This window comes from Melospiza melodia, chromosome Z, assembly GCF_035770615.1.
Source record: "Melospiza melodia melodia isolate bMelMel2 chromosome Z, bMelMel2.pri, whole genome shotgun sequence".
Lineage (NCBI taxonomy): Eukaryota > Metazoa > Chordata > Aves > Passeriformes > Passerellidae > Melospiza > Melospiza melodia.
Genome location: NC_086226.1, coordinates 35718250 through 35743423, shown reverse-complemented (window position 1 = coordinate 35743423; position 25174 = coordinate 35718250). Strand labels below are relative to the sequence as shown.

General features: G+C 33.9%; 1 protein-coding gene across 1 annotated transcript in view; it reads right to left on the bottom strand.

The window, feature by feature from the left end:
• The window catches only part of CWC27 (CWC27 spliceosome associated cyclophilin), a 95180-nt gene that overhangs the window by 17845 nt on the left and 52161 nt on the right, over positions 1 to 25174 (bottom strand). Inside the window, exons 11-12 of the mRNA XM_063180054.1 lie at positions 11334 to 11431; positions 1964 to 2073 (exon numbers count right to left, since the gene is read on the bottom strand). Of these exons, the coding sequence (XP_063036124.1) occupies positions 1964 to 2073; positions 11334 to 11431 (208 nt within the window). The remainder of the gene's footprint in view (positions 1 to 1963; positions 2074 to 11333; positions 11432 to 25174) is intronic.

The window sequence follows — 25174 nt, the reverse complement described above, 5'->3', positions numbered from 1 at the left end:
ATTCAAGCCTTGAAGACCCAGTTTAACTGATACTCATATACTTTCTGTTGATGATCTTTTAAATTATGCGTGGACATTGAAAAAACTCAATGTTTTTCTCTAAAAAAATGAACCAGCTTAAATAATTCTGCAGATACAGTTTCTTATGCTGTATATATAAAGCTCATACTCATTTAAATCTGCTGTTTTATTCTCAAACGGACATTGCCTGATCTTTCAGGGACAATGAAGTCACCAAATCTCAGATGACACCTGAAGGTCATACCATAGTTCTTGTTTCTGATCATCTTAAATGGAAGTTTGATTATACAAGTCATATGTCTGAGCCTTGTGATGGTACGGGGGGGGCTCTTCAAAAAAAGGCAAAGAGGTTATGAATAATTTGCACAGCCCATAGCTTTTTTTTTTTCTGATATTTGAGACATTCCTGAAAAGGAAAGTATCAGGGAGTAAGTGCCTAACTGAATTTACGGCAGGCTACATTTGATTTGTAGGTGATAGGTTGGCAACCTATGTTGTAAAACACCTCTGTATGGCTGTGTAGTTTTGTTTGGTCAAGTTTTTCAAATTTAAAAGAATAAAAACTAAACAAGAATAGAAAACAGAAATAGGAAATACCAGAAGTGTTCACTGGAATCAAATTTCCTTCTGGGAGCAATCTTAACTTGAGGAGTTTCCTGGCTTTTGAATTCTTTCAAAAACATATTTTTGCACTGCCAAGGGCAGATTTTGGAGGACTTTTTTTGCATTTACTTTCTTTATTTTTTTGTCTATTCTTCTGTTTAAGGTGAGAAAGTGGAAAGTTTTGAGGATATTTGGGCCTGCAAATCATTCTAGTTCTATAGCTTTCCATACTATTGTAAACAAACACTGTACTTGCAACACCCGAGACAGCAAATCTTTGCTGAGGTCATCAGAAAGAAACAAACTTAAACTGACCCTTTTAATATGAAACTGTGACCAAAAAAAAGCCACATTCCTTGTGTCCTGTCTAATTTTCTCTGGTGACAGTATTCCTGTGAATAGACCTGATGACAGAAATAATTTTGAAATATCTTAGTAGGTATGTTTTGCAATGAGTCACTAGATGCTATACTGTGCTTTGAATAACTTTATAATTTGACCCTAGCTGAATAGGAGGGCTATTATCTAGTATTTTAGAGAAAGATACCTTTTCTCCCTCTTCCTTAATTATTGCACTGAGGATGGAAAATGCTATTGTACTGTAGGATAAGTTACAACGGGTGTGAGACAGAAGAGGTTCTCCATAAGTTAAATGGATTACAAAGAACTTGATTAATTATTGTTGAATTGTTGCCAGCAGAGTTACATAAATAAAAATTAAGATCTCTTAGAATACATATCCCTATAATCTCATCTTGTTTTCCGGTGATGTCCAGGACAGGGCTGATATAAATTCATTAGAGATGGTTTTAAGTCCCTTGATCCACACTGCCAACAGAGCTTTAGTACTCTTTGATTCAAAGATAATAGGATTTTGAATACACAAAGTTTCCATAAACTTTTTAGTTTAGGGCTATATCAGCTTGCTGCATATATAAAGGTTTGCCAAATGCTGCTTTGAACTTACTAAGCCTCAAGTTTCCAATCTCTTCTAGATTCAACACGTGAACAGGAACATCTTTGTAGCTGAACTGACATGCACTTACAAACCTATGTGTTTGATGTACAGCACAGATCAAGGACACCTCTTCATGACTAGCATTTCCTTTCAGAAGATTTTAGCAACTAAACTGGGAGCCCTTTCAAACACACAGTGAAAATTCATTTGCCTGTCTACCTGGGTAATAAAAATACCTATTTTTATAAATAATAACTTTCTTTTAATAGAAAATGGAATGACAGATTTTTAAACTCTGCTTTTATACAAATGAAGAGATAAACATATTCAAAAATGAACATAAGTAATTTTCTGGATTTTTGTTGCCCAGGCTATCATTACCTGATCTTCACGGGAAACTCCCTTCTTTGGCTGCTGCTTTCGCTTGTCTTCATATTTTCTCTTCTCTTGAAGGTATTCTTCAACAACACTGTTTGGAGCAGGTTCCTCCTCTGAATAAGGAAACATATTTGGTTAAACAAATTTAGGTTGGTTCCATGATTTAGTGTCTTTTTGGAGATAAAATACCAAGCAAAACACTCCCATAAAACATTTCAGTTGTACTGCTTTCTCAGCAGTAGAATGATTTGCTACTTGCTGAAATGAAAAACACAACACTGCACTGGGCAGAGAATGAGTCAAAAGATTTTTGTTTCAATTATATTTTACTATGGAGCCAGAGAAAGCAGGATAACAGAAATAAAACCACTGATGAAAACTGTTGAAATTCCTTTAACCAGATGACCTTAATTTCTGAAGATCTTGTAGCAGTTGAAATGCTATGTGTATTAATATTCTGTGACTATTTGTTCAAAAGTAAACAAATACAATTTATAGAAAATGTCATAGTTTTCCTCTTTTGTAGGCTGAAGTAGCCACAAATCAAGTCCTTGATTTTGCAATACAGAAAAAACTCAGTAACATTTAAATTCTTAACAGAGTCCATGTTGTTAATCAGGAATAAGCTCTTTTTTATATAACTCTTCAGGAATAAAACTATTTCTTATAAAGCAATATATGGATGAGTCAAGAGCTACTTTATCTTTTTTAACAGTGTCTGCACTGCAGAGTATGCACTGTCCCATTAAATTATTAATTAATAAATTATTCATTAGTAGTTTAATGGGACAAAAACTGAACTGGAAAATTGATCAATATCATACTTTCACATTAATTTCTTCTTGAACAGCATTAAGACATTGTACATACTGATTTAGTATACTTAAAATTTATGAACTCATATTTACAGAATTGTTATTCCTGGTAACAAACAGAAGATTAAACCTCCTGGAAGTTCATTGCAAATGATGAACATTTGCAAATAAAAACATTTTTGGAGAAAACTGTTTCAAGAAATTTCAGGATTTATGGCCTGGTGAACTGCAAATATAAATGAATTTGTTGTTATCAGGTTCTTTAGATGACTGCTGACAGCTATACAGAAAAAGTTTCTGATTCCAAACTAAATTTCTCTTGCAACTCAAGTTTTCTACGAAGTTTATGAACACAGCCATTTGTAATAAAACAAAATAAATTTGTAATTATATATCTACATATAAAATAATGGCTTAAATTCTACAAATAAAATATCTTATTTCCTTTAATCTTAATTTCTACATTGCATTTGAAAAACATTTAAACGCTTTCCACATTGTATTTAACAGGTACCAGGGAAAATGATCAAACATACTTAATACCATTCAGAGCTGGGGTTTTTTTCGCTGTTTTCCAGTTGATATGTTGGATATAATCATGAACAAAGTATGACAGTGTCGTGGGTTGACAGCCTTTATCCCAATATCGCTGTCAACCCACGACAGACAGGTAGCAGCAAGACAAAGAAAGAAAAATCCATCTTCCAGAATGACCAAAATAGATAAATGCATACACACACACATTTAGCGATGATTAAACAGCTGCCTGAATGAATTAAAAATCTGCCATAAAATCTTATGCAGCATACTATCAGATGAATTGAGGAGAACAGAAGTTCACAAAAAAACTACCACATAAAATTAAAAAGCTCAGTATTTCCCCTTATTATGTCATTTTCTTCTACTAATTAAAAATCTTGTTCTTAGTTCAAGACCAACCCCTAGTCAAAATAATGCATTAGTTTAGCATAAATGCATGTATTCAAAGTGTTGACTACCTGGAAACAACATAATATCTTCTTTTACTAACATTTACCCCCTAGATAAATAAATTGAAGTAAAAAACCATCAGCTTCCATATAAAAAACAACCTTTCAGGTGACATTTAGCTAAATGAGTGCTTTGAAGGGAAGCACATTTACCCCATGATGAATATAATTGCCCATCTATGATAAGCAAAAGAACTGAGAAGAGCGTTCTTGAGCATGTTTGAAAATGCCAGGCCACGAACAAACTGGCCACGAACATTTAAACCTTAAATCCACCCATATATATTCTGAATTTAAAGATGTGGTCCTTAGCCATATAGATCTTTTGACTAAAATTTAATTTTATGTAGTGCAGCTCAAATACAATTCTTATACAAAATGGGTGAAATTCCCCTGAAGCTGGGTGTTTGTGTGTTTTTATCACACTCCTATGTGTGCCACGTACTGTTAATACAAGTAATTTAAATTTCAGTTAAAGCCTTCCTTTGGTATTATTGTTTCTTGGGTCTTTGCCTGTCAGAGGCTTTCTAATCCTCAACTTCATGCTCTCTGCCTCCTAGGAAAGCCTTTTCATAACTCAGACAAAAGATAATCAGATCCACTTGAACTAACTTCAGAGTGACTCAACCAAAAGAGCTGTGCCCTTGTACACATCATAGTTTTCCAACTTTCATTAAAATTACTCCAAAACATGCTTGTATTTCTTCATTAAGTCCTACAACCTATCACACACCATTTAAAGCAAGCAACAAAACAGGAAGGACCTTCAAGAGCCTCTAAGCCAATCAGTTATTAATATTTTAAAACTTGAAAATGATTATAAAACTACAGAGTGCTTTTTAACAGAAATTATATATTCAGTTTTTGATAAGCAGGAATTATTTGACAAACTTTGTGTCTGACTGGTAACTAGCAACCAAGGAAAAAAGTCCAGAAGAGAATGACGTGGTAAGAAGAAACATTTTTAAATGTAAGAGTAGATCGCTGTCTACTACTTCATATCTCCCAGTTTGCAACCCAGACTCCCTGCAAGTGTTTTGCAGCTGAATTGAAAATAAGAGGAACAACAGCACTGTATGATGGACTTGACATTCATATCAAGCTTGACAAATTTATGTCCAGCTTGCTCATTCAGCAAAAATACAAGGATCATGACTTTGATATTAATCTCCTTAATCTAAGAGGATTTATTTAGACAAAAATTAATGAAAAATGGCATGGATACACAAAAGTAAAAGAACAATTAAATTCAATTTATGTACCACAAGGTGCAGAAGATAATTTAAGTTACAGGAATCTTGTTTCCTAGTAGGATCTCACCACAAAGTGTAAATAGCACGAAGAAAATAATTTCTTCTTTAGTTTGAACAAGCTGTTGTATATATTCCATCAGGAAGGAAGGTGAGGGGAAAAAAAAGGAAACAGATCATGTTCCTTATTGAAAATACATTTCATCCTACATTCAAAACATTTTATAAGTAATTAGCTTTTTATGTAAGCTAGCTTGTTACCACCAAGAAAGTCTTCATCTTACTGTCTCCAAATAATTTCTTTCAGACAGATTCTTCTATCCTGAAATTATGGCCAGTACATGCCAACATGATGATGTAATCTAACTTAAACTTTGGGTTTGGGACATGGTTTACAGTGATAGTCTGAAACGAAGAGGGAAATTCTAAAGTCTTTAAAGCAGAAAGGAAGATACTGATTAAAAAAAATATGAAAGACATTATTTTGCTCACACTTAAAACAAGAACAGTTCAAATTATGTCCATTTTTAACTAACAAATGGAGGAAGTACAACAAAGGCAAAACTCAATCCAATGGCATTGAACTGAAGTGAGTGGATAGTTTAGGAATGATCAGTTCCTAATAAGAAGTGAAGCAGAAAAAAAGAAAGCTTGGTAATTTTAAGCTTAATTCCTAAAGCATCTGGCACATTTAACAGCATAACAAACACTCAACAAAAGATGTATCAGAAGTATTGCGTTTTCAAAACTGCAATTTTATCCTCCACTAAATGAAACCAAGAAATTTGAATGCTAATTCAGCTGCCTGTGGTAGATCAGAACAGCATGATCACTGCTTATGCTCACATTGGTATTGCTCTTGAAGACTGGGCTCCATTCCTAGCACTGGAGGTAGTGTAACTTTGCCATAACAAGTCCACCAATTGTGGCACAGATAGGGTACAATTTGACACAAATGCAGATCTGAGAGTAATTTTCCACAGTACAAACTCTTTTAAGAAAACCACCTTGTAGTAATTACTGTTCTTGTACTTAGAATCTGTAGGAAACTCTACAGATTTTATTTCCTTTTAAGAAAGAGACAATGAAGCTGTGCATAAAACCCTTGTTAGAAAATGAAGCAAACTTGATTTGGTGAAAGTATTACCAGAAACACACATGAAGGGTAGAAAAAAAATACATATTGTGGCAGACAAAAACATCCTGATTCTGAAGATTTAATGTAACCATAAAAAACCAAGAGCCTATAGCATTGAAAAGGATCAATGGAAGACTTATGATTTTTCTTTGATGAGATACAGCTAGCATGAAGATATTTACACACACTTATGTATTTAACATTACAAAACATTCTGGATATGCTAAAGCAATCCCATTAACTATTGTAATGAAATTTTCATATGTAATCATGACTTTATGCAGAACTGAGGTAAGATAACAAGAAAAATGTACGAAGATGTGCATATAAAAATGCATCCCAGTTTATTCAGCAGGGTTTGTGTATGTTTGAAATGTAGCGGTCCCATAAATTTTCCTTAGTATCCAAAATGTACTCTTTAGCAACTCAGATGACACATTTCATATGATAAAATACCTACTGGACAGAAATTCCAAAAAATGCATGGCATAGCTAGACTAAATACCAAAGGATCAAAAAATCCTCAAAAACTTTTTGTTTGAAGAGAAAGTAATTATGATTGAATGTTTTGGTGAATTAAAGTAAGAGACCTAAAACACTTTCCTGTATTACTTCAGTATACTCCACTTTCAGCTCATCAATATTCAGTTTATATTGCATTCTTTTGGAATTGTAACGGTATGCAGTAGTCAATTAAAAATCTCACTGAGACTGAGATCTTAAAAAAGAGAAGTTGTTTTTGCTCCAAACCAAATAAAATCCTCACAAATTATAAAAGAAATTCCAATATGCCATAATATTTCAGGAATTAAAATAGAATTCCCATCAGAAGTTACAAATACAGAACTTAGAGACACTTTGGATAATTAATAACCGAAACAAATAACTCACTCCTTCCAGAATTAGGAAAAAAAATTATTACAGCTTTAAATATTACGTATCTGAAACTTAAAATACAGTTCAGTGTAAAGTAGTGTAAAAATAAATATATCAGAAGAACAATATGAAATAATTTTATGCTTGAGAGAACTGGTAACATACTCTCCTGTATTTAGGACCAGCTCTACTTGTTTTCTACTTAGGTTTTCTTTGCCTCTTCAAGAACTGTTTAGTTAATATAAACTATATATAGCTCTGGCCTGCCTAAGATTCTAAAGAGCCACTGTTTGCCAAGAAGTTAGGTAAGAGTCAGGAAATATTTAGCAACTGTGAACAATTGAATAGATTTGCTTACAGAATGAGCTTCCATGGTTGGGCTGATTACTAGATTTTCAGTTTGCTACAGTGAACAAAACAACAGTTCTAGAACAAAGTTACTAGTTCATCAGTGAACTCAAACACTAAAATTTTACAAGTAATTCCTAGAGGTTCAAAACACTTATCTGAAAGACCAGAGCAGATTTGCAAAACAGTGTGAACTACAAGTTTCTAGTAAATGCTTTCTGAACCTTGGCAGGCACATGGTCCTAGTCTAAAATACAGTTAATTTTCAAATGTTGGTGGATTTTGAGTACTTGCTCAAGATTATTACTAAAATCAAAGCTGGTATACAGTGAGGTTTTGGCCTCTTTTCTTCTGCAGACAGAGAGACAGACAGAAAAAAGTAGCAGGAAGGGGACTGCACAGGGATTCTGGGTATTAGGAGATTAAATGTAATAAAAAATGTGAACAGTGGGAGAAAACAAAGTTTTGCAAAAATGACAGACGAATACTTTGATACAATGCAGCTCTACTGTGTACACTGAAAAAAAACCTCCAGACTTAAAGCATTTGTGCTGCAAAGTTCCCAAACCATCAAAATTCGGATTTTGTTATTTTCAAAATTCTGTTAAAGTCCCAGACTTCAAGAAAGTATCTTTCCATGTAAGAAAGGGCTTAATTCTTTGAGTGCCCCTGACATTATCCAGACTTTAAAATAAAACAGAAATAAAACATAATGTTACACTGGAGCATTTGATTTTGAGAATTTTCTAAACATTTTAATAATTTGATTACCGTATCACAATAAAAAGCAAACAGAAAATGCCTCAACACTAGATGCCTCAGTAGAACTCTTATCCTTGAATGTTGGTTTTCACATTAGTTTTAAGGTTTCCCTACTCAGACAGTATTTTACAGCATTTCTGTTTTCTCATGTATGACAATTAAATTTCAACAGATTATTTGTCCATTTACAAAAATGTCCTAACAAGAAAAACTAAAATATTACTTTCTAAATACTTCTACTGTTTAAAACAAACATATAATTAACTGGACAGATGCTGTTTGTCTGAAGCAGATTTCACTGAAGTACATTCTCAGGTTTACTCTACAGAACTTTGAAAATTCAAAAAGATCTTTTTTGAATATTTGACCAAGTACTTCAAAATGTTGAACTAATTCAGCTCTCAAATGATAGTGTTTGATGTAATTTCTGGCATCACTACAAAAAACGTCACATAAAAGAAAAACATCTTATCTAAAGTAAGGTCTTGACAGCAGTCTGGCATAGTCAACAATACTATTCACCTATTGGAAGACTGGTTATAATCAAACATGTACAGAGGGAATTATTTTTTTTCTCTGACCTCTTGAAACAATGTAAACACTTAAATTTTCACTCTCCAGTCCTTCTTAATTAATCTAATCTCCAAATAAAGAAAAATATTAGGTAAATATAATATGAACAATTTGAAGAAGTGATACTAATATGATGCCAATACTAATAAAGATCTGTGCAGTAAACTTAAAATAGATGTTTCATGCTGCTGACCCTTCCTTAGCATCCTCTCAGAACAAAACTCAATCTTGTCCAGTATGACCTAAGCCTTATTCTCACTGTTCTGTGATCTTCAGTGAAATTCTCCCACCATGGCTGCAAGTTCTGGCTGTGATGTAATGTTTATTAATCAAGCACAGAATCACACTAATGTGGTTACATAGCCTGTGAACTAACATTTCTTCCTAATGCAGCCAGCTTAAAGCATAGGCAGATGCAATGCAAGTGTCTGCACCATCTGCACAGGCACACCTGATACAGCATGACAACTCCCCATCCCAAATTCCCCAATAGGATAGGCAGAGAACAATGGAGAAATTGGCTGCTACTTAAACATCAGCTTCCTGATAGAAGTACTTTTAAAATATGTATAATTTCTCATAAGTAAACTAATGTGGAACAGGTAAACTATTGTATGTTTAGCAAACTGTCTTCCATGTTGATATCTCTACTGTACTGATGAAAATTCAGGCCAATAAATATAAAATGACTAAGTGCTTTTAACTTTGGGGCAAAATTTGGTACAACACTTCTGTCAGAGTTCATTATATTAAAGATAAAGTTTTTCTAAAGTCTATTCTATTATTCTTCAGTTGTAAATTCTGTTTCACAATAATGGTATGCTTCATTCCTTTGACTTGAGATTTCAGCCTTCTATCTCCCTCCCTACATAAATTACGTATATCTTCAAGTATCTTCTAATAAATGTGTCCAAATAGTGTTCTGCTAGTTTCGTGTGGTCTTTTCTATTTTAATTGACTTGTTCATTATCCTTTTTGGTGGTACAATACTTGGAACTGAGTGCAATAGCGCAACCACCCTTTCACAGTTACTGCACTTGTAGCAAAAACCACACAGTGACAGCCACATCAGAGCGTAAATTCATGTTCAGTTCATTTTCTAGTACAAACCTGAAATCTTTCACTACATTTTCATTAATAATTTTATCCTTTACTACTTGCATCTCATTTAAGATCTTTTTAATTTTGCCTTAAATTTTAGAACATGTTTATTTTAAAGATTTTTTAGTTAGGTGCTCCACTGACAAGGTCAATAGGTTTTTTCCTGCCATCCATCTTTCTCAACAGGTACTGGAACAGACCCCTTCCTATCACAAAAAGGAAAGCCAAGATTATTCAATATTATTTGTACCATTAGCTGTAACCTGCAGATTTTCAACTGATTTATGTCATGCCTGCTATTTATTTCAAAGAAAATAGAAGCCTCCCCACCAACCCTGGTATATAAGCTCCCTTTGCTTGAATAGAAGGTATCCTTCCAAACTGTACCATAGTAGTAACTATTGCCCAAGTACTACTTTATTCTGTCACTGTAAAGGTGAATTTCCTCAAATAACAAAGCCCACCGACTGGCACCAGAACAAGGAGAAGTTAAAGCAATAGTGTAAGAACTGCCATACATGGCACTATTCAAGATAATTTATCATATATGTTCAAAAGGACTACACTTTACCTTTGCTATAACCCCACTCACAGTTCTTTTTTTACAAGGCTAGTGACAGCACTCATTATTTTGCCAGTGAGAGCTTATATCCCAGTGATTACTAGAACATTTTCAGAGTCAGCAATTCTTAACATTTGGTGCCAGATTTCATATACAAATTCATGATAATGTATTTTTTTACTTTGTCAAAATGCTGACCAAGCTCACCTGTTATTAAAGAGAGTGCACAAATTTTTCTAAAAATTAAGTTATATTTTATACCACTCTTGCAAATTGTGTGTTATCTGAATTTTGAAAAAAAAATATTTTAATATTTTCTTTCATATTTCTATGGTATTGAGAACTGAACTAAGAATCCACTCTAAAAGTGTGTCTCGCAACCCCACAGTGTTTAAAGACACTTATTTGTTTCTTCAGTTTGGCTAATTAAGGTTGTTTCATCCTCCTGGACTAAAATGTGCACTTTACATGCTATTATAAACATAGCAATTTATTCACATTTTAAAAGAAACAGAATATAAAAATGGTCTGACAAAGAAGAGGGTCAGTTGAAGATGCCATTTTATCAAGGAAAATAAATACGGTAGTAACTTTGTGAATTTGAGTTCTATCAGTATCTTATGACACATGAAATTTGAAGTCAGTAGCTTTGAGTTCAAAGTTAGCCATCTGCTAACATTTAAGAACCTTTCCAAGTCAGAAAGTCAAAAAGACCCTGCAAGTCAAGAGGCCACAGTATGGATGTAACTAATGAACACTTAGAAGGAGAAATACTACATGATTTGAGAAAAAATGCTATCTATACAACTTCCTTACATACTGGCATCATTACATTACTACCATCCCTAAGAAAAGAAAAATATCTACATTTCAACAATATTCCACATTTATAAAACACAAAACCAAAAAAACCCTTTAAAACCAGAATGTTAACTGGAGATGTACACAAAACCTCTTACCTTCTTTCTCTTTAGGTCTTAAAGCTCTTTCTTCTTTTTTGTGCTTTGCTTCCAGCAGTTCTCGTTTCAGCTGTCGGGCTTCCTTCCGTAGCTCCTCACTGCAAAGAGAAACATTTATAGGAATATAATCTTCTAAGATATACAACTACTCAGAAGAAAGAGAGTCAAAGTTAATGGGCAGTAGATTTTTGATACAAACAAAGGGAAAGTACGGACTCACTGATGCTAAGAACATGGCTTAAAAATCACTTAGGACCTCAGAAAGTCCATATTTTCATTAGCAGTGATAACAAAAGAACATTAACAGACATCTTACTTTAAGACCCCACTAGAAATATGTTAAGGAAATGAATACCAGAACAAGAAATCCCTATTTGAATTTTAACATTCTACTTAGCCATGAGAAGCACACGAAATCTGAAACAGAGGTACTGCCAAAAAAATATTGCATGTGTTATAAAATTTAGTTTGCTCAAGTAATAAATTCTGGTATTTTTCCTGGATTTTTTGGCTGGACAAGCAATGCAAGTTGCGAGCAAGTTGTTCATTGACAAAGACATGAAATGTATATAAGCATATATTATTAGATATGAACATTAATTTCATTCTACAAATACCTACTGGGATAACACTAGAAAAAAGAAACTAAAATTTTCAAATCATTGTGCCAATATCAAATGAAATATTTTTCTTCATAGAATCACCATTTTTAAAGGACCTCTGAAGATCAAACAGTCCATTTGTTCAGTTGAGGGCCCAATACAGGAGGATGCTGAGAGCACTGTCCAGTCAGGTTTTGAATACCCAAAAATGGAGACTTCAAAAAGTCTCTGGGCAACTACTTCTTAATCTCCCTCAATGCAAAAAAAGCTGTTCTGTAAATTGAATTTAAATTTTATTTCAGCTCTTGCCAATTTGCAACCATCTAATGGTTACCTGTGCAAAAGAACTGATAATTAATTCAAATTATTCTGATGTTAGAATTTGTATTTTGCACTTTAAAATTTTTTAGCTTTAAATTAGGTCCTTGATTTAAATTTCATCACAATCAATGAACTGCAGAAATTATTACAATGCAGGAATGTGACATGCAAGCATTTTCCCCCTGCACTTGTTTTATGCACCTTAATTTTCATCTGTAATACCACTACAGACTACAACCTTTTCTAAGCAAAAGACTCGAAACTGTTGAGTGATGACTACTTTTGATTTTCACTGTCATTTGTATATATGCACAAATACAGAAAAGCACATGCAAAAAGCACTTGCAAAAAACACTAGCAAGGAAGACAGACTATCACTGTAAAAACAGACTATCACTGTATTCAGCCAACCACATCAGGGGGTCTTTATTTTCAAGAGCATGGCAGAAGCTGCACTAAGCAAGATTAACAGCTTTTACAAAAAACTACAGTTCTACTTTTCTACCTGAAAAGAAAATCATAGGGGAAAAGAAGGGATAAAGAGAGAGTTTTGATCCAAGTATCTCCATTGCTTTTCTATAAATTGAGGGTAAATCTGTAAAAAGCTGCATTAAAATACTATTACAGTATACTGCAACATTTTCTTATTGAAGTTGCACAGTAGGAACAACACACATCAATAAAAGGTTATATGTTTAAAATATTTAGAGTGACAGACAGTGACAGCAACACAGAGAGAGTGGGTTATAAATGGCACTTGGGAATGACAGTCTAGCACATCAAAAGTTTTCTGTAAGGGGGACACACTTACTCTTTCTCCTTGTTAGCTAAACACTACTGCAGCATGAACAACAAACTAGCTAGTGACTATTATTCAGCCCCCCACGTCCTCTTTTACCCAGCAGAAAGAGGTTTTTGTACTGAACACAGAAAATCTAACTCTAAAATATTTATTCAAGACCTTTCTATGATCATACTAGGTCAATAAACAACTTTGATACTTGGCTCTTTACAGACTCCACACTAAGCATATTTTTTTATTTCTAGGTGACTGCCAAATCAGGTTGGTGAAAATTGCAATAATTTCATCTTTGATGCCTAGGTCTTTGCATGCAGTAAATTTGCATTCAGGTTTCACATAACATAGCTGTTACTTTGTAATCGATTATGTAAGTTCCTGCTATCCCGGGAAGTTTCTGTTGCTATAAAAGCACACCTCTCTGCTCTATCCTTGTCTCTTTGCTCTCTTGATTCCACAGCTACAGCAGGCTCTCCCCTTCCTCTTGCTTCCTGCTTCTTCCTCTTTTTCCAAGTTTCTGCAGCCTGGAAACTTCTACTCTCTACATGCAGAGATAGTGCCAGAGCAGATGAAATCTTCCTCTGCAGAAGATTTAGGATCTAGTCAACTGGTTCGTAACACCAGAATTTTCAGATTCTACTGAGAACAATAAAATGATTTTATCTTCAAAATTTATAGTGATATTCCAATTGAATTTCTGGTTCAGCTGTGCCTTGGTTTGATAGGACTGTGAAGGGTGAATTGATAGGAACTCCATATGTTAAGAACTATGAGTACTTAGGTAGTTTTCTGCTGAAATCTAGTTGCATCCTGAAGACACCATGTATGGCGATGGCATCAGCTTTCCTAGTAAACTATTCTGAATGCACAATCAAGAAACAAAAACTCTACATTGTTAATTATGGTCACCATTCTGGCATCTCTTTAGCAGATTAATTCATACTCTTTTTAAAGAGCTCTTTTTAAAAGAATTTTCTCCTAATATTCACTTTAATCACATCTGTCTAATCCAGAACTCCCAGCAGTATTTCCTTAGTCTTCTCAAGATGGAATTCAGAATCAGATATACCAAGGAGTTTCAGCTTTCTTGCAACTCTCTGCTGTTGGTGCACTCCGTTCCTAACTCAAATAGCAGCATAAGGCCAACACTGCACTGAGCACTCATTTTCCACAATGACTCTCAATTCACCTCTTCTTGGTAATTTCTTTCCAAAATGTCATTCAGCTGTTGTACTGTCCTGCAGCTACAATCTGCATTTTTGATTTTCAGCTATAAAACATAGCAGTTATATTACAAGGATATTTTTATTGTATTGTGCCAACTTAGGTATTAAATTCAAATTATTTGTAATATTCTGTTGACAGGTACTCTATTAATTTCTCATGAGGATTTCTGAAAAATAAAAATAAGAATGTCACTGGCTTTCAAATAAATGATTGATATAAAACTACCTGTACTATAAACATTGCAGAAGTTCAGTTATTTCTCTAAACCAACACTTTCTGAACTTGTATCATGTAATTTCCTGCCTCCAGTTATCTACTACCTACAAAATCACACTAACTTGCATTAATTTTAACTTTGGTAATTTCTTTTTCTTCTGAAGAATGTACAAAACCATTCTCTTACACCTGGTTAGGAGAGAAGGAAGGCTAACTTTCCCTCATTTCTCTGTATCATACCTATCACGATGAAACAATAGTTCTATTCTTTGAATTCTTCTAGCTTTCTAGCTTTTATTAAAATTAACACTAATAAACCAGAAAGCATTATATTCTCACCAAAGTTCTTACACTTAAGTTAGCAAACCCTGTTATCTGAAAATGTTTAAACTTAAAAGACAAGGGAGGAAATGCTTGAGAACAGCCCTCCTGAGAAGGACTGGGAGGTGCTCACGGATGAGAACATGAATATGACCCATCAGTGTGCACTCTAAGCCCAGAAAGCCAGCTGTGTCCTGGGTTGCATCAAAGCAGTGGGGCCTCCAGAGACATGGAGGTTATTTTCTGCTGTTACCATCTTAATAACATATATTCCACACTTCAACTTTCTAATATATATATATATAGAGAGAGAGAGAGAGAGCGCGAAAATTTTTCTTTTGTCTTTTAGATCAGAATAATACTCAGTTAATAAGAAACAAAATCAGCTGGAAATTTAGCCAAATATTTTAGGTTAAATGGATAAAATTGTTTTTGAGTGCCATGTACGGAAGGTGTTTTTCTGAAAGTAATTAAGGGCCTTCTGAGTTTACACAGTAAATTTATTCAAAACAGAGAGGTTCTGTATTTGACTTCACTTTGGCAAAAGAAAAGAGAACTGATGACAGAAATAAACAATAATTGTGACTTTGGTGTAAGTGACCATATGACCATACTTGCTATGCACAAGTCCAAAACCATTCCTCCTTCTCTACATACAGATATAAGCCTCTCTGTACTTGTAGGCTTCTGCACGCAAGTATATAAACCATAGATGCCTGTATTTATTTAAGCATACCAAGTCTCTAAAAATAAAAAATATATTATATATAGACAAATAAGACCTAGAAAGGCACAGTATGCTATTCCACTGTGATTTAGGGAAAAAAAAAAAAAGGCTGCATATATTTAAAACAAATTCAGCTATTTTCATCCGATGATGACAAATCTCAGAAGATGCTAAGATTCATTTGATGCTGTATTTCAATCACAAAGTGCTGGAAAACTTTGCATTCTATGCATTTCCAAATTTACCCCTACTCCAGTCTAAACTCTAAATTCCCTACAATTTGGAGTATTCACTCCTCCATCTCTAAACTCCATATAAGACCTTAGAGAGGCTCAAATTCCTTGAGGTAACCCTAGAACACAGTCATTCACTGATGCTGGTACAACAAATATGAAACAAGACCACAGACTTTCAAAACTGAAATATTTGGGTGGTGGCAAAACAATACAGATCACCTCACAGCTAGAGCATTTACTGAAATACATGTAAATTTATAATGGAGGAACTATTCAGAGACTAAACAACAGAAAAATCATGGCATCTTCATCACTGGGCCTGACATTTTTCTAGAATGCAAGTCACGGTTGAAACAAGAATTAATTCAGGGAAGTGCTGTAGTAATGATTAAATTATTATTTTTGATGGCATAGTATGTTATTTTCCCTTTTTCTTTTTCAGTATTATAATTACATTGCTTATATTTTTTTAAAGACAATTTCCTTCCGTTTGCTTTTACTGTCTTCTCATTCAGTAACATCAAAAGAAAATTATTAACTGGTTATCCCTAGACGGTAACATTATTTAGGAAGTGTTGTTCCAAGTAATCACATCAGAACAAAGAAAACAACCTAAAATACTCTTATTAATTTTAAAAGATATTCTAGAATGTTATAAATAATAAAAGAAAATTATGACTGAAGTACTTCAACATTGCTCATGTTAATTTCATAGCAGAGATGGATTTTAATTCATTTTAGATAAACCAAATAAAAACCAAGCTATAGTACAATATTATCCTTTCATCATGTAAACTAATAGCCTGGGAGGAAGTCCTGGATTCAATCCCCTCCTATTACAGGCAGCCACATCTTTCTCCAAACATATTAATTCCATTAAAACCACATTTCATGTTCTCATTCTTATATTTGTCGATGACAATTTTCAGCACTCATGATTTATATGGAAAGGTTATTCTAGAACTGACAACCAGGCACCTTAATAATACCAGAGACAATGAGAAAGAAAACAGAAATCTCTGTTCAGATAATTGTTTTGTTTTCTACTAGGCACTCTTGAAAAACTGCATGATATTCTGTTTGAGAGTTCCAATTCCAACATAAACACAAACAGTATTTTCAAATAGAGAATCTCAATGATAAAACAAAACAATATAAAATGTCGTATTTGCACAACTTTCAGAATGTGTGAAGGAATCAAGGTGAATGTTCTGTTCTACACTGTCAATTTTGAAGCCTTTTCTGATATTCCCCCTTCTGCTCCTTGGAGTATCTGTGAACATGCAATTCTTGGAATGGATAGCAAATTCCCCATTTGGCATGTGCATCTAAGATTTTATAGGGTTCAAGAATCTTATTTTTGTCTGGATTGCATTACTGTTTATCTCTGGTACTGCAAGAATTTTACAACTGTAAATATTAGAATAAAAAATATGGATTTGGAATATGCACTTTGTCTCTTTGCCAGCCTGGTTTTGCTGTAGAAGTCAGACATATATCTGTCTGTTTTCTGCAAGCGGTGTATTGCAATTGTATCTCAAATAAGATGATGATATAAAATTGGTGGCAGACATATTCAGCAGTCTTGATGTTGGAAAACTATACATGAAACATTTTAATACAGATGCTGGGTCCTGTATGGCCACCTGTGTTAACAGTAAGGCTGACAGTTAATGTTGTGTTTGACTTTAGCAGTAACTGTTACAGTTTGCAAGCAGTACTGCAATTCTGTGTTTTAGAAAGAAAATGTTAAAAACTTCTGCACTCAATTAATTTATGCATGAATCACCAGTATTTATATATTTTACCTAGGAAAGATTTCAATGATGAAATCTAAAAGGACTGGCATGTTTATTAAAGACTACATGGCCAACTGTTACTATCTTTTCACTACCATCAACCTGAGTGTAAATAGGTGCATCACATCACAACACTTCAGAAAACTGGCACTCTGTTTTAATTATACATACTGAACTGTAGCTATGTGGTATGTCAGCAGTCCTAATACTGCGCAGTGAATTCTCACAACTGAAACTGATGAAGAATGTTACCACTTGACTCTGCTGGGAGAAACTCAGCAAACAACAGGGCCCATAAGCTGAACATGCAGTACAAACCTGCGCCAAAAAGATACCAAAGCAGAGGCAACATATTTTATTATGTTTACTAACACAGATGTAGAAGGAAAAAACCCCACAGGTTTCAGGGCACATAAGCTCTTCTTCAGCTAGTTTATTTTTCTTCCACAGTTTGCTTAATAAAAGGTATTAGCTTTCACTATAAACTTTCTTTGCTTACGTTATTCACCAGTTACACTGTCAGAAAATGCAGATGTATGCATTAGGGTATGTATAGAAGCATATATCATATACCACAGATCATATATTAAGGCTGATTTTAAGCACTATCTGGACCTTCTATGTTCACAGCAGATCCTGGAACAGATAGGAGACTGGGTTTTTTCAGTTTAAGACAGAAACCTAACTTTGCTTACCGCAAGATAAGATAACAACTGTTAAACAAAACAAGAAAAAGTGGAGACCAACAGCATCTCTCATCCAGACCAATGCTATGTCTATCTGGATTGCAAATGCCTAGCTTAATGCTTGATAGAAATAAGTTTGCGCTTTGGTTTTTTTTTTCAATAACACACCTCATTGCAACCCAACAGAACTGTTACAATTAGGTTTTCCTCTTACTCTGTCACTTCTGAATGATGGGCCGCAGGAGGAATTTTTGGTTTTGTTCCTTATTACGATTCTATGACTCTTAAATTTCACCCTATTTCTATCATTCAACCTTTTGAGATCATATGATTTTGCATTTGTCTCATTAGCATTACCTTTCAGCTTTATAGTATTTACAAGTTTCTGATAACAAACTGTGGTGGGTTTTATTTTTTTAGTATTTAAAGTATTACTGAAAAACCTGGAATTAGAACTAGCCTTAAATTTGAAACAAAACAATAGCTTTCAACATAGTTTACATTCTCTTTTGACCAGCTTCTTGCTTATTTTGCAGTTCTTGTTCTTCTTCTGTATTTCCCTCTCTTTAGTTTTAACCATCTCCTCCAGATTAATCCCAAATAAATTTTATCATTAATATTTAGCCTAGAGAAAAGCCTACCATGGCTCAGGAAATACCTATAGGCTAGTCAATTTATAAGAATCTTTTTTAGTAAATCAATTCAATGTGTTTTTTCTATTAGTCACTAATAAGGATCTTTAATATTCTTGTTTTCATATCTAGATCACATTGTCTTATATTTTTCTACTATCTTAGGGAAGCAAACCAAATCTGTAACTCGATTTGAAATCTTAGAAATGTGGTTTCACCAAAAAAGTCAAGCAGGTTCTAATAACTTAGAAAAGGTAATAAACCCTTTAGAAGTAGCAAGGGTGTACACAAAAAAAAAAAATCCCAAAAGTATTACTTGCAATGCAAAACTCACAAAAAAATGGACCAGAAAGATGAGCAATTAATTAGTGTGACTAGCAAGCAGTAAAATAATTTTTGGAAGAATTTTGTCTCTCTATGCCTAAAGTTAGAGCTGTCAGGATAGACTGTAAAAGGTTTTATGTTAGAAAGTGTATTGAAGGGGCAAAGATGAGTTTTAAAGAGGAAACAGCTGAAAGTTTAATGCTAAAATGATTGAATTAATTAAAACAAGAAAAGTAAAAGAAGCCAGAGGTCACCAGGTCACATGGGATTAAAGGGAAGAATAAAGTAAAATAAAATCACTGCTGATTGGATAAATGATTGATTTGTGTCAGCTTTCTCAAAAGAAGATTCTAGGAAGTAACTCTCCAAGAACTTGATCTGATTTGGACATAAAGATGAAACAAAAACAGAGAGAGAGAAGCATCAGGAGGGTAAATTTCAACCAACTTTAAGTGTGATAAAGTTCCAGAGTACATCCTCAGAAACAAACTCAGAAATTAGTTTCACTAACTCACCTTAAAACCAATGTTGTACCAGATGAGCAGATAGTAACAAGCACTGCATTTCTAGAACAAAAGGGATGACCAAGGACAGCACAGTGGACATCATGACACCTTCTGTTTGAAGTAACTAATCAAGTACTTGACTTCACTCACATAAAAATCAGCTTGAACAATGAGTCTCTAAATTTTCTTGCTAATCCAGCAATTTCATTCAAACGTACTGGTAGAGGTATGGATGAACAAAGTCACGGACAATAAGATGAACAGCTTTATACATTCAAAAAGCCTATACAATGTGCCTTTCAAAGAGAGAGAAAAGGATGAAAAGTGGATTGAAAATAAAGCACAGAGTGAAAAAAATTAGCTAGACTAAGACAAGAATAAGCAGTTATATTGTTTATTTCAGTATAACTAAATTGATACTTCAGGTTAAATACTGTGAATAAATGGAGTGAAATACATTTATAGAAGATCCAAAATCAGGAATTCAGCCAATTCCAGACAAAATATGATGATTTCTCATGGTTTTACCTCAGGAACATGGAAAACCAGGTTCTCACAAATTTTAATAAAATTATCTTATAAAACTGAAGAAGGTCCTGCAGAGTGAAGTCCTTCTACTCTTTAAAAGGACTGTTACTGTAAAGTAACAGAACAAGTTCATGAAAAATACATATGAACTTAACTAGTAACAGAACAACAAAGAACTCTATCAATCTGTTGTGGAAAACAGTAACAGAAAATGCACACTTATTAAGGAGAATAAACCAAGGATTATTATAGTGGCTCTACAACAGATAGCCAGTATTACTCCATTTGGAATACTATAAATGAAACAGAATATCCTAGGTGAAAATTGCCAATACAGTAGTACAGGAAACTCCAGAAAAGATGACCAAGATTATTCCCATCATGAAAAATCACCCCTGACCTGAAGATGAAGAAAAAAGTAATTACTAATTGCAGAAGAAGATGAGATAGAAGAAACATGAAAAAGTGTAGTAAAACCACAACTTACTGCAAACTTCTAATATCTAGGCAAGAAGACACTCAGTAATATCTCCGTAATTCAGAAAAGATAAAATATTTTTCATTTTTCACACGAGACTACAGTTGCTTAGGGGTAAAAAGTCTCCACATTATTAAAAGTATGTCTGACATTTACATGAAAACCAGGATCATCTATTTAGAACAGCTAGGGCTAAAAAAATTCAAAATAAATAGAATATTCTGTGCTTTGGGATCACCTAATTACAAATCACCTTACAGGTATTGCTGATAGATTCCTTTCACAATTCTTTGAGGCCAATGGTACTGGCTGGCCACTGGCCAGACAATTCTACAAGCAAATTCCTACATCATCAATGGAGGCAAAGACACTTCAGACCACAGCATATGCCAAATGGAAATTTTTCTTTACAAGTGTCACTCTGACTCTCCGTTTTATGCAAAGTGTCATTAGTGCTCATGATTACTAAGCACCAAGATAATTGTATCAGCACCAGAGTCTTCAAAATAATTTAATGTGAGAGATGATGGAAATAGCTTTCTATATATTCTAGTACTACTGGTATACCATAGGTTATTTAAAACATCTAACTGGACAGATTAAACTAAGAACATAATATATGCCAATTATATATCACCATTTCTTGGAAATTGGATAAAACACTTGCTCTGAGTTTTGCCTGCTGTTTCCCAACATCTGATAAAAATTTTTAACAGATGGAAATAATTGCAAAGTGAACAGAACTTCCTTCATGTTCTCCATTCTGCTGATTTAATCACAAATCCACAGAATCTGATAGTAATGAAACAATAGACTTGTTGTTGATGAGATCATCAAGTGGCTTCCATAAAAACCTATCAGACACTGTAAAATATAGCCACTAAAGATATAGTTATTTTCTGATCTACCATATTATCTGACAATACAAAATAGTAAATTCTATAATAGAAGCAATGTTAAACAAACAAATTTTATTTGTGATTACATTGAAGAACCATATTAAAAAAAGAATTTCGCCAAAAATTTTTCATAGAGCTAGCTGGCCTAGACATTTACAGATTTTAACATTCTTCCCTATTACAAAATGTCAACATTATTTCTGAGTGAGTCTGCTCTGCAGTCTCTATATAACTGGTATTTTAAAAACTCAAACCATGTTAAAATGATTTGCTACTGCAGACTACAACTGGGAACTCTGAGTACACAGTAGCTAGTAGTTCTAATAATGTCAAAAAGGCTTGAAATTAAGTTTGTCTTGAGGTGCTCTCAGGATCAATGCTGAAATGTCTAAAAGATCAGCTAAACATCCTACAGAATCTACCTAATGTATTCCTCCACAAGCAACTACAAATTTTTTTTACTAAGACTTGAAATTAGTAGATATCTGAAGAGAAAATAATTTAATTTTTCCCAAATGTCAACTCTACATAAAATTGCTTTTTTGTCCATAAAAATGTCATCAACTTAATGCCAGTTTAAAGACTGTCTGCAGAATGTTTCAAGTCTAGAAACAAACACTGAGTCTCACTCAAAACAAACCCCCCTCCTTCTTCCAATAGTACTATTTGAGCCTCAAAGGATCCAACAGGGTGATTCATGCAGCCTGGGGATCCTCCCTGGCTGCCCCCTCTTCTAGGGGCTCCTCTGATCCAGACAAGAGAGAGCCCCTGGAAAGAATTTTTCTGGCAGCAAGAAAAGAACCTAGCTGCAGCAACTGCTTTTCCCAAGCCCTCTTTTGTCACATGAAGGAACCACATGTACATGATGTGACAGGGTAGAGATGTAGGACACTATGGGAAAGTCAAAAGCCAGGATTTCCACTGTCAAAACAATTTACATCATACTTCTTCTGAGGAACTCCTGAGGACAGAGATTGCTAGGTACAGGCTGGATAAGATGGTCTGGTAGCAGCATCCTGCTCCTTGTTTCCCTTCTCCTATTTAAGGCAGAAAACAGACATACCCAGTAAACACAGCGCTTCAGGGAATTGCCTCCTGAGCTGCACAACGGAATGAAATCAAAATAAACCAAGTAATATATTATGAATTCTCTATCTCTGGAAAAATTATGTAGCTCATTCATTAGTCAAGCACTGTTAGTTCAGGCTACCCCTGCTTCTGTATCAGAACACAAGCTGGTTAAGAGGAGTTTTAAAACTCCCCTTCCTTGATTTTGTGACCTCCTCTATCTAAAAAAGCTGACAGAGCAGATCAGTTTCAACTGGGATTTTGGTGAGAATCGGCCATCAGGACCTTCTGGCTGTTCAGTAAAAGAAGAGATCTTCATGTTGAAGTTTGTTCATAAATCAGATTTCAGACATCAGAGACAGGATGTGATTAGCTATTCTGGTTACAGATATTTTGTGTAGAAGGTGAGTTACAATATAAATGGAGATCTGAAAGAGCCTAAAAAATACATCCAAACAAACAGAAGACAAAAATATCTTCAAAGAATGTAAGCTACGTGTGTTATTTGCTATTTTTCATATGACAAGGACTTGCGGGTATAAAATGAAACTGCAAAACAGCATATTTGAAAGAAATAAATATTGTCCACACTGCTAACAATTAAATTGAGGAATGTATTACCACAAGACACCAAACAGATCAAAACCATGAACAGGTTCAAAGCAGCTAGGTCTAGTCACAGAAAAAAAAAATATACCACAGAAGATTAAACAGAAAAGGCCACATTAACTTCTTGACTAAATAAGCCTTGAACTTCACATTGCTGGGAAAAGGAAAAGTTGCTCAGTAGTATTGCAGCATTACGCTGCTTCTGTCCACCATGAGAGACAGGACATTTGGCTAAACAGATCTTTGATCTAATTTGTCATAATTTATTCTTAAATCAGTTATGGTTTCTAAAACCTGACACTTACTATCTTAGTAACACACAATCATGGAGTGATATCTGCTATATTGGAGAGCTCCATGTTTGAAAGTTCATAAATGTATTTTTTTAAAAGTGGATTTTAGGAATTAAATACTGCTCATGTAAAGATATTCCTTACAGAAAATGGTTTGTCATTTTCTGTTAATGAATGGAGGGAAACTATGTTTTTTTGCAGCTCCAAGAAAGATCATCCTCCTATTTTATGCAACAACTGTGAGATATGCAGTGGTAAAACAAAAAGCAAAAGCTTTCTAATTTTATGTAATGCATCAGTGGTCAAATGAGAAAGGAGATTAATTCTGAAATACAACCAAAGCCTGACTCAGTATTTATGACCTGTGGAAATTTCCTCCATACTGAATACTTAATGCTCAAACATCATGCCACATCTGATATAAGAGTTATCTGAAGAATGCCTAAAGACTATTGAATTAATTACACCAATGTATACACAATCAGAAAAACTATCCCAGTTTCCCCACAGTGTTATCAAAGCATGTATTTCAGTGCATAGTATGTTCTGTACATTAGTTTTTTAATTTCAACTATATGAGTCACAAAAACCAGTGAAAAAAAAGCATTATAGTAAGACTACTAAAAAAAAAAAAATAAAGTAACCATTTCTATAAAATTCTTATAGATGGTGAAATTTCTCAATAACCAAAAGTAGGGTCCATTATTTCAGAGTCCTACAAGCACCATCTCAGCTCTAGGTTATTTTACAGAGGAATATTTGAGCTAATCTGCTTCCTACTCCAGGTGGATTTTACATTCTTATGAAGTAGTTCAATTTCTAATCTCTTCCCATTACCCATTCTCTGTTCATGTGAAAAAAGAATGGCTCCAAAATGCCTCTTACATTATTATCCCAAACCTGTACAACAATTAAGCATGGACTATATGTGAGCCAGAAAAAACATTTTGATAGCTCTTTAGGCTGAATGAAAAGAATTTCTAAATTGAGCTGAAGCACATATCAAAACTGAATTCAAATAGTCAAGACATTTTATTTTTTCAGTAGATCTGAAACTGGACCTGAATCATTATATTGCAATAGAAGTCTGATTCAGATGATCACCCCACACTCAGGTGTGATTGAAAAGATTTTTAATTGACTAATAATGAACATTATCTGTATCAAGCCATTTTAAGGATGTTCAACAGGATGCTTTATTCTAGTAGCCACAGCAATTTAGAGATAACTAAATCACTAGAGATAATTGGCATATACAACCATGTCAATTATTTGTATTGCAAGTGCAGTCTCCAATCCTTTGGTTTTATACACTGCTTTCTATATAAATAATTCTACTGCGTTATTATAGGTACGGGTTAATGTATTACATCTCAAAATGAAATAAAATGGAAAAAAACCCCCAAACTAAAAATAACATCCAACCAAACAAACAAATGGACATATTTATTAATTGAATAGGCTTAAAATGTTGAGGCTGAAACATTTCCAAACAACTAGCTGTAAGTATACAAGGAAAACTAACCTTATATTGGAACATTTCTTAGACAGGTGCTACCTAGAATGCATT